At 35.4% G+C, this 11,503-nt stretch overlaps 1 protein-coding gene across 1 annotated transcript; it reads left to right on the forward strand.

Moving 5' to 3' along the window:
* Positions 1-257: 257 nt before the first annotated feature.
* Positions 258-10,598, forward strand: LOC112692261. The gene is made up of 5 exons (XM_025566868.1): positions 258-407; positions 1,395-1,733; positions 3,925-4,130; positions 4,199-4,466; positions 9,802-10,598. The coding sequence occupies exons 1-5, from the start codon at positions 339-341 to the stop codon at positions 10,132-10,134; spliced, it is 1,215 nt and encodes a 404-aa protein (XP_025422653.1). The 5' UTR covers positions 258-338; the 3' UTR covers positions 10,135-10,598.
* The last annotated feature ends 905 nt before the right edge of the window (positions 10,599-11,503 follow it).

Below are 11,503 nucleotides of genomic sequence, written 5' to 3' on the forward strand. Positions count from 1 at the left end.
GGTACGGTTATCGAATCAATTAAAAAGCACGGCGACAGCGTGGTAAGTTTCAAACGGCACATAATCATAGTTCTGACGATTTTCCGTTGGTCGGTGCGGCGCCGTAGCAACGGAACCAACAGTTTAACGAAAATCGTTTTTTCTTTCGTCTATCCATCTCTCTCTACTTCTCTACCCCTCAGTATTTCTCTCTTTCTTTCCGTCTTCGTGTCCACGAAATTCCAACAACCGTGGTTGGCTTCAGTCGGTGCGCGACCGCCGGTGCCGTCGACAGTCGACCCCGTGTGGCTGTCCGTGAACGTCGGTTAGGTTAGCCCCAGCTACGTCACAACGGCAGGATGCTGCGCGGATTGTCTCGCGTCAAGGAACTGCAAAACGAGTTGGCCCACGCCCGGACCATCATTGAAGTGAGTCGACGGTATATTGCGCAACGACAGTAAACGGATCCTCAGGGTTTGGTTGAGGCAAGGGATAAGAGTGGGTTGTCAGAAGCCCTTCTACCACGAGTCGACGACTACCGCTGTAGTCAACGCCACGTGCACTGGGATTACGTTATGTTAAACGTTTCTTCCGGTATTCCGAGAACATGTGCCGTCCGCTCGCTACCTAATCCTCTTAATTTTATGCAATACTTTTTGATTTTCTTGACGGTTTCCCCGAACGGAGGATAAAACTACTTGGAAAAACAGTGTTGCAGTCTCATAAATCTTGTATAATTGTTTCTATTTGTTTCTTAAATTCGACGCAATACCGCTAATGCTACTATACCCATTGTTCGAAATGGTCGGAACGCGTTTGTAGGAAAACCCATTTCGACGAACACCTACTATCATTAATTGCGGTATAATATCTGAACGATGTATGGATAAAATTGAATTAGTACAGAAACCCTATTTAGTGAATACTAAAAAATAAGTTATTCCAACGTGAAAACTACCGATAATTGCTCTTCAACGGGTTCTCCACAAAATATAGGTTTACCGTTAACTTTAAATATTTGATTGAATCTCTTGTTGATCTTGTGAAAAAATTGACTTTTAATTTAATTTTTTTTAAATGTTTTGTCAGTCGATGTATAATAATCTACAAGAAATTAAAGAACAAAAATTAAAACTATTGTTCACTATCATATCCCCTCTCCTCTGAACAATTTTTAAGCCCCATTAGACATGGGTACATTTAAATCTATTGTCAATGGAACTTGTAAACGCGCGCGTGCATCGACATAACAATTTCAACACGTGCACCCGGACACCGTGTTTAGACACACGACAATCGTAGCGGTTTCGGTTGTCCATGTACTGGCATGTTATCGTCGATGCCAATATTATTATAGTCGTTACGGAATATGGTAATTATTTTTATTTTTTTTATTTGAATGTACGTGTTCGCAGGACTTGACGACCGAGAACCGGATCCTGAAAGTGATAGAGAGACGGCATGAACACGCGCTAACCAAGTACGAGAGCTCGCACGCCGAGCTGCCGATGGTGATCAGGTCATGCAGCGAGGAGCTGCAGTCCATACAGACCCGATTGCGACGCTCCAAGTTGGCGTTCAGGCAGCTGGAGGACAGGTACCGAGCCCAGACCGGAAAGCTGCTGACTGTGCAGAAGAAGCACAAACACCTGTTAGACTTGACCAAGAACAAACAGCTGGGCGAGAGGGAGAAACTTTCCGCTCAACTGGAAGAGGCGGAAAACAGGATCAAACAGCAGGAGAAAAAGATCCAGGTGAATCGTTTCAGACTCCATGCACCCATAGTACCACAATTTTCCATTTTTTTCTTGTTTGTGGTTATTTTATACCACTACTGTATTCTAATTTAAAAATAGTAATAAAACCGGTAGTCATAAAAACCACACACTTATCGATCATAACCGCACATTTAACATCGTTCAATACCGCACACATTTATTCTATTGTTAAAAAGGGAAATTTGAAAAGTCGATAGTTCAAAACCGCACATATTTGACTATCAGTTCTTTCTCCCTGCATACTTTGCATGTATGGTTCACGTTTCCGTTTCGTATGATTTCCACTCATAATTGTTTTTTTTATCCTGTGACCTATTTAGGGTGGTGTTGCATAGCAAATCGAGGGATATTTTCGTTTTTAACTATCCGAGCGAGCGCAGCGAACGAGTGACCCCGCCTGGTCACGAGGTGCACTCATGTTATTTTAGATAAATGTATACGTTATTGATATATATCAACGTGTGTGGTATTAAACGGTTTAATTTGGTGGACATATATGAGATTAAGATATAAAAGTGTGCGGTTTTAAACGACGACTTGTTTTTGAAATGTGCGGTTATGAACGACGCTCAAAAAACTAAGGTTTTGAAAAATATGATTTTAAATGGTCCAATGTAAGAATCGCATTTCGATATTGATTTTGGTTTTAAAATAACATTAATGAAATGCAAGAATTTCGACAATTTTTTTTGTTCAATAAATATGAATTCTGTAACAAACGAATTTATACGGTTTTATACGATTTCACATAATTGTATATATGCAAAACTTTATTCAGCATATTTAAAAATAACTCCATATAACTCCTATACTCTAGTTGGATAAAATTGAAATTAATAATACATTGGAAACTCGCTATCTCGAAGTTTCTGTATGTCAAATTTGTTTACAGTCCCGATCATTCAATATTGGACTTACATGTTAATTTATTTCGGTACATCGAATTTCCATAAGTCGATTTTTTCTATAAGTTGAAGTCATTATCCGATACCCACCGCCTAATAAATTAGATAAATTAGATAAAGTATAAAATGCTCAGTGTATAAACTATGAAATAAACATCAGAGCTTGTACACACAACGTTGTAAAGACGTTGATATTTAATTATAGTTCAGTTAGTGACCGATAACGACGTTAAAGTTACACGGACTTATATTCATGAACTTCAAAGATACGTTCATCAACAGTCAGGAGTTTCTGACAACATTTTTTCTACGCTTAATAGTTTAGGTAGTTTTATTGATAATACTTCTAATACTTAACAAAAGCGAACTAAAATGACAGATTTTCTACTTTTATAGAAAATAATGTATACTTACTTACCCAAATCACGAATACCAATAATATGTACATATAATAAATATACATTTTTCCTCATTATTAAATATTTTTATTTTAAAATTTCAAATTTTATTTATGTTTTAAATTCCCTCGGTAACTCAAAATTTCAATAGGTTGAATTTTTTTTTTTTTTGGTCCCTTGTGACTTCTAGATACCAAGGTTTCACTGTAGTACCTACTAAGCCCAACCAAAAAAAAAAATGGAGTACAGTTATATATTTTTCCAGTGAACATACATAAATTAAAGCACTTCAATATATGATTCGGGCTCAGATGGGGTGCGAATTGTGTTGGTCAATATTTGTCCGTGTGTTCCAAGTGGCATGAAACGTATTTATTTTAGCATGCTTTAAACAATTTAATTTGTTTACGGTACCGAGCACTTTTTTTTCTGGGTTTTAAAATGTTTTGTAAACAATCAATCGAAAATGCACACTATAGAGGTACTTTAAAGACATTTACTACGGTAGTTTCATCTCCAAACGTAAAATAAACACGAAAAACTACAATTCTTCCGATATTATGATTAATATTTCACGTTGAAGAAATGTCGAACACGAGTAACAACCATTATGTTCTCGTGTATCATCATGCACTCTGAACGCTCCGTCATAACATGATACGTTTGTAGTTCGAAGTGTACTTGGTATAAATTATTAGTTATGACTGTAACGGAGTGATGAACCGAGACGAGATATCAAAGTGGTTTATGTAGAGTAACTACGACGCAATATCGACGAGTTGCTTTCAAAGCATGTTTAAAATACCGCACTTATATTACGCGTACAATAACATAATATATATATTACTTCATTTTGTGTCGCAGAACTTAATTAGAAAAATGGAGTTGGAAAAAAAGAACTACCAGCACCAGTTGAACGTAGAAAGCGCCAAGACCAAAGCGCTGCAGATGGAGTTGAGCATCGCGAAGGAGCTGAACGAACGGCTAGAGTCGATGGCCGATAAGCTCAAGTTCCAGAGCTACGTTGGCAAGAAGAGCTACGTGAGACAGATTCCGGTGAACGCGTCCGGGTGAGTTGGAATTTCAGTAAGTTTCCCGACGGCGACGCAACGTTCGTCTTACCTGAATGTGATCGCAGGCCGAAGACACAGTTCAAAAACTCTTTGTCGGGCGGCGATCGCGCACCGTTATTGAACGGCCTCTGCGGCATGTTGACCAAGCCGGCGCTAGTGCATGGCGAGTCTGACCTCAGCGATCACACGAAGGACTTGCAGAAGAATCTGATGAGGCAAGTGCACGAGGACGTCGTCAACAAGCCAAAAATGTTGGTGGCCAAAAAGAACAACTCGTCCGAGTCCTCGTGCGCCACGTCGCGTTTGAGCTACGGTATATCCGAACTGATCAAGGTACACAGCGACATCGGTCAGCCTCGGGTGTTGACAAAAAACAATATTTCCCGTGCACGTACCTTTGATTCCGAATTCGTGGGAAAGGACGTAACGTTAGGACGCGACTTGCACCGTATCATTATTAACACACGGACTAGCCCTTCCACAACGATCTCGAATTGTTTCTCCTGTAGGTATAGGTGTTTGGCCCCCAACAAAACGAAACATGTTCGTATCGCTATTTCCGATCCCGTTTGCGTCACGTATGCGACCATTGGAGTGCAATGATAATGACATCGTTGCACAGTGGGAGGAAACATATCATAACATAGGTCACGATAAAAATAAATTTGATAGTATTTTAATGTGAAAAACATTTTATTTCTTAAATATTCTTTAGTTGACAAATTATAGAGATAAATATTCTATTAAAAACATATTAAACCATAATTATTGAATACAATATTATTTTTTATTATTTTTTTTTTTTCAATATTTAGATTGGTTAAATGACTTTGATGGCTCTCCACTTATCCCTATCCATTACAGCTACTTTTAGTTCCTTATAGTTGGTTTCCCCTATATCGTCTATGATCTGTTTCATAAATGGTGTTCTTGGTCTACCTCTTCCAGCTTTTCCTTCTATTTTTCCTTCTTTTATTGTCGTTATCCATTCATTATTTCTCATAATATGACCGATCAATTTTTTCCTCCTTTCTTTGATTGTCGTCCATATTGCTTTTTGTTCGTTCATTCTTAGGTATACTTCCTCATTTTTAACTTTCTCTGTCCAAGAAATTTTCAGTGCTCTTCTCCAACACCATGTTTCAAATGCTTCAATCTTTTTTCTTTCCGCTTTTAATATCGTCCATGTTTCTGCCTCATAGAGGGCTATACTCCATACAAAACTCTTTATAAGATTTTTCCTGGTGTTTAAGCTAACAGTGTTTGCCGTTAATAGGTGTTTCTTTTGGTAAAATGCCTGTTTTGCTTGTGCTATTCTGCTCTTTATGTCCATTTCGCTTCTTCCATCATGTGTTATTTTACTTCCTAGATATGTAAAACATTGAACAGTTTCCAGCTTCTCATTTTCAATCGTTATGTTCAAAAGCAATTTCTGCTTGCTGCATATTAATATTTTTGTCTTGCTCTTATTTATTTTTATTTTGTATTCTTTACAGCTATCATTCATTTTTGTTAACATGTTGCCTAAAGCTTCTTCACTTTCCACAATCAATGCTATGTCGTCTGTAAAGCGCAACATTTGTACTAGCATACCATTAATTTTAATTCCTCCATTTTTTTCTTCTCTTAATTGCTTTAGAGTGTTTTCAATATACAGATTAAATAGTGTTGGTGATAAGTTACACCCTTGTCTAACTCCTTTTTCAATATTTGCTTCTTTCCATATTTTACAATATTATATAAATAATTAAAGTTGGTTTTTTAACAACTTAGGAGAAAACATTTTTACAACTATAAAAAAAGATCAAGATTGAAAAGGATAACTTATATACTAATATATCAAATTTAAACTATTATTAAAAAGAGTTAACATTTATATTGATACCCAAAAGCATAAATCGTAAATGATATGTTATATTTTATAATAAAACTTTGGTGAGGTATTAATTATTTAATTTTCATTTTTACAATAAAACTATTCTGAATCAGACTCACTATTTTCTATAGATATTTGAGAATCTTCTTCTGTTTCTTCATTATTTATAATAAATAATTTTTTTACTTCCGTAATTAATTCTGTAGTAGGTGGATTTAGAATTTTTCACTTAGAAGAAATCACTGGATCTGAACTTATTAATAACGCATGCATTAAATCGGTATTTGTACTTATTTTTGACATTTTGCGTATATTATTTTCCCTGAAATTTGAATAATCTTTATTACGTGATTCTTGCGCTTCTTCCGATAGCTGTCCTATTGAAAAAAGTGCATATTGTATGACTATGAACCTATGCATCAAAATTTTGTACATACTAGGAGGCATGCGATACCAATTGCATAATTTAATGTATAATTCAGCTGTTTCTTTAAAATACTGATCAAATATTTCTAGGTTGATTTCATATCCACTTGACATTGCAATTAATATATTTCCTAGTTTCGTGATTAAATTTAAATTTACCCTCGTTATTTTTGCCGATTTTTCTGCATATTTAAAAAAATCTTTCCACATTTCCTGTATTAGAAGTATCTTCACCTTGCACTATTTGATCAGTTTTTAATCCCATTTCATTCCAAAATGTATGTTGAATATTTTTTTTTTAACTGTATTAATTTGTCTTTTTGTTTGTTTGTCATATGAGAAGTTGACTGGTGAATATTTAATTTGTACGAAATATTTAAAATACATCTCAAAAAATTAATCTATGCGTACAACGTTGAAAGCCCGTATTTTAGATTATCCTCTCTAATTGTGAATTTCTGTATATTTTTTAAATCGTTCATATTTTTTAGTCCACAATTACAAATAAAACATCTTTGACTGGAAGTATCAGTTAAATTATTTATCACTTTACCGTATACCATAGTCATAACCAATGTACAGTTGAGAGGTACAGAAATATTTTTTATCATAATTTCAATTGGGATTAATGATTTTATTTCTTTATCAATTTCCTTCACGAGTATTATTTTTTGTTTCTTTTTTGTATAAAAATTTAATTGGTCTACAGTAACGTGTCGAAAGTGGTGTTTGATTTTTCTAAAGTATATCATTAGTGGAATCAGACGCTGTAAAGGTCAACCGCAAAGGAACCAAAGAAAATAAAAACATATTTGCATCAATATATTCTATGTTTTGTTCATCAAATTCTTCTAAGTCATCATCATGATCACTATTTAAATTTTGATCATTTTGTATAAAGTGAGTATTTTGGGTAAATCCTTGGTGGTATTCAGTTTGACCTGAACTACCATCAGTACCTCGTTTAAAAATAAGCTTAGCCTTAACATATTTTTCGAAAAAATGAAAATTTTCAGTTAAATCAAAAGTTTGAAAAATTCTTCTAACTGTGTGATCCAATAAATTTGGAGAGGAATAAATGTACCATATTCATATATTTTTAAACCTTCAGGATAACATAGTTTCTTTGTTTCTCGTATGCGGTCATATGAAGGATACACATTGACTCCATTATTTTTTAAACCTAATCGAGTTTGATGATAAACGTTTTTTGTCATGCGACAATTTACCATATGAGCTAGAGCTTCATCTAAAGTATATGGTGTTATATTTTTCCCCTTCAACGTTTCACGAAAATATTTCCTAATATTTACAGGACGACTGGGAGAATATTCTGTTGACTGTTTTAATAAATCAGCTGCTGTATATTTACCTTCTTTAAAAAGTGATACTCTTGTCGCCCGTAATAATCTTTCTGGCGATGTTGTGTCCACTAACGATTTTACTTTTCGTATTTTAGATCTTTCAGATACATCATAAAATAATTTTGATGGAAGACCGCGTTTATCAACTGTTTTATTTTCATATTGCGGCAAAATAAATTCGGTACCAAACCACCCCTCGTTTATAGAAATAAATTTAGTTGCAGTATGATTTACGGCCGACCACTTGCGATTTAACGTAGTTATAAATCCTGAAATTTTACATTTCAATTAATTTTCATATTTTTTATCAATAGAATGATTTATTTTTTTGGAAATATAATTATATAAAAATAAACGGGTCTCACAGAGCATGGGTTTAATTGTCGTTGGAAATTTCTGAGGTCGTCGAATAAATCACGGTATGTAATGTTATCTACAAAAAAAAAAAAAAAATCATAGAAATTAAATGGGCGACTTTGGGCAGACAATATTTAAAACTTTACTAAATAGTATGTTTACTAAAATATTTTAATAAAAATCGGGGCTCTATTATGTGCTTTTTTTTTCAAATTACTATAATTGTTAAATTATGACATATTTTTATTATTTTGTTATTAAAGTTTTAACGATTTATTGTTGATTGGAGAGTAAATTAAACTCTTAATAATTATTACACACTTCGTTTAGAAGTTTCCGTAGCACAAAATAAATTATCAAAAAAAAAAAAAAAACTAAATAATGTAACTTTCTATAATACTTATAACAAATATTTATTGTGGACGTGCGTACTGTCAAGAAAGCCGCTGTGAAATGAAAATATCGCGCTAATTGAACTTCTAATGCTATTGATAAAACGTAATAAAGATAAAATAAGCATTCAATATAAGATTGACAACTTATAATGAAGAATTTTGTACTGCATTTTTATCAAAATGTTAATAGTTCAAATTTTATTTTTGTCGCGATAAAAGTATGATTCCTCCCACTGTGTGTCGTTTACTCTTGCCATAGTCATCCCCCTTCACCGAATCGATACTTTACCGCACAACGAACAATAAAAACGTGCACAGGGGTCGCCAACTAATCTTTCTAGAAATACAGGTCAATTGTCGTAAAATGTTAGAAAACTAATGGGACATCACGTTAATAGATTCACTTTATATTTTTTATTTTCTTGTACACCATTGGCAAAATTAATTGTTGGTCGATGAAATGTCCTACAGTCTTCTAGACGTGTCGGTCACCAAGTTGCAGCTCATCCGGTTGAAAAGGTTGGCGACCCCCGGTGCGCGTAACGTTATGGTATATATGTATTGTATGTTATGCATCTCCGCATCGTAGCGCATGATACGCACCGCGTTAGGTCGGTAAGTTCCAACCACACGCCAAATCCGTACAACGCCGGCGGCGGTAATGACATTAGGCCAACAATCATCGGGTAGACGCAACAGTCTACAAAACCGACAAAATATGATAAAATACAATTTTTAATATTTTACAGTTTACATTATTTATTATATATATATATATATATACATATATTATTTTCAAATTCCCTGTGTAAAAAGTTTAGCGTATAAACTCAATCATAAAAAAAGATTATTCATAATTTATTAATTAAAAATATAGAATAAAATATTTATTAAAAAATGAAGAAAGTATTTTTAAATCCGATATAGAAAACAATAATTTTAATACTTGTTATTGTTGGTGATAGCTTTGAGTACTTAACTGTTGCATTTTTGCGATTATGTATAGGATACAAATGATGATTAAACTGTTATCGAAGTCAATAAATATTAACAAGTTTTTGTGGTATTTTGCTGTAAACGGTGTATTAGTTTTTACAGTGAATTCTATAAGCTCAGATATGAGAACGTAATGAATAATGTAAAATTGTAAAAACGGCTACAGTTGTGTATTATTGTTATATTTTTCGGCCCGAAGATTCGTCAGCCCGATGGTGGTGGGTCCTTCGGTAATGTGCTAATCTCGTCCGCAGAAAAGCGAACCGTCGGACGCGTGGTCTGACGATAGCATCGGCGGTACGCGGGACGGACGCGTGCCAGCGGCCAATCCTTTCTCGCTGTCCGATAAGTACGGGCTGATGGGCAAAAGTCGGCGGTTAGCCGTCAACAAACCGGTCGCCGGCTCTTACCGCGGCCCCACGACGACGACGGGTGCCGTCGGCCGACGGTCGGTTTGCGGTCGCGGCCGACGCGCCAACCGCAGCGAAGACGGTGACGACGACGACAACGACAACAGTGGCGGTGGCAACGACAACGACAACGTAACCGTGAGCGACGCCGTCACGTTTTCCGGGACTGACGATTGACGCGATGCGGCGGCACGTGCCCACCACCTCTGACCTCTGAATTAATCTGTGTTTAATAAATATAAATGTTAATATTCATCAAATATCAATACTAATATATTTTTAATCTATATGAAATAGATATTGTTGATAACGTTTCGAAGGGATTTCGTTTCGAGGGTAGACTGGGTAGTGACGAGCTTCGGCGGCTCGCGCGCCAGGGAAAATTTGTCTCGTACGGCTTCTCAAACACATTTCGCGGTCGACGTGCGCACGGAACGAATTCACTTCGTTATTATTTTTCCTTTTTTTTATTAATCTTCCGTTTAGTCCACACAGCTCATTTTAGTCGGTCCGACTATTATGTCGTCCGACGATCTAGTCGCGTTGCGCCGCCGGTGCTTATTGATCGAAGGAAAAAGCTGAATGAAAAATATCTGTGACCCGTGTTGGCCGGATACTTAAAGCGACCCGGGTGCCTTATTTAAAATGCACAAACAATTAACTTAATCACATAATAGATTAGGTACATTAATATTAATGCACGTTATATATTTTATATATTTTATACGTTTAAGTGAGCAACTTAATATATTTCTTTTTTAATGATATACAAATTGTACAGTTGATTTTTTTTTTATTATATTATTTTTTTTTAGTTCACTTTAGGACACTTATAATTAAAACTATAACGAATCGATCGTAAAAAAAATATTAATTACAATGATTACTTTGAAGGTTTATAAACCTTTAGGAATGGGAACCTAGCGGCCATGGATAGGCCGACAATGCCCGTAGGTGATTGCATAATTATTTCCGTTGTTAACCGTGCCGGGATTGAACGAAAGAACGATTGCTCGGGGAATGAAATGCGTTCGGTGAAACTCGTATAAAAAATATTTTTTTTTCGCTATAAAGGTTCGGCAACATACCAGTATGCGTTGCTGCGTTTGTACTCGCGCGTTTCACGAGCAACGGAATACATTTCCTGTTCCATGGAACTACATTTCACACATTTCCCCGGCGCGTCACCGGCTTTTGTGCACGCGTCGGAAAAGCTCGTTTTTGTTTCCGCTAAAACGCTCGTACGACTGCGTGCTACGGACGGATTCCGAGTTGGCAACGGTGTTCACGCGTGAATCGCGGACACGAACCGGAGGTTTCGTTTCCAAAAACCGTTGCATAATGGTCCGAAAATGAAAATAGTTGGCCAAAAATGATTTTTTTAAATTTCAAAAAATTCAAATTTTTCTTTTGTATATATTTTGTACAGAACTTTAGGTATATAACTGTACAACAATAATGGCATAATGTATTTATATTCATGAAAAAATAAAACATTTAAGTAGATAAAATGTAGTATTTTAAAAAATATTGCGATTTTTGGTTC

The sequence above is a fragment of the Sipha flava genome, unplaced genomic scaffold, assembly GCF_003268045.1.
Source record: "Sipha flava isolate LNK unplaced genomic scaffold, YSA_version1 71_pilon_pilon, whole genome shotgun sequence".
Classification (NCBI taxonomy): Eukaryota; Metazoa; Arthropoda; class Insecta; order Hemiptera; family Aphididae; genus Sipha; species Sipha flava.

Bases quoted from the DNA above. Each gene is read 5' to 3' on its own strand.
- LOC112692261 (XM_025566868.1), top strand. From the start codon at position 339: ATGCTGCGCGGATTGTCTCGCGTCAAGGAACTGCAAAACGAGTTGGCC. The intron at 4,131-4,198 runs GTGAGTTGGAAT...ATGTGATCGCAG, and splicing joins ATTCCGGTGAACGCGTCCGG to GCCGAAGACACAGTTCAAAA. The intron at 4,467-9,801 runs GTACACAGCGAC...TCTCGTCCGCAG, and splicing joins GTATATCCGAACTGATCAAG to AAAAGCGAACCGTCGGACGC.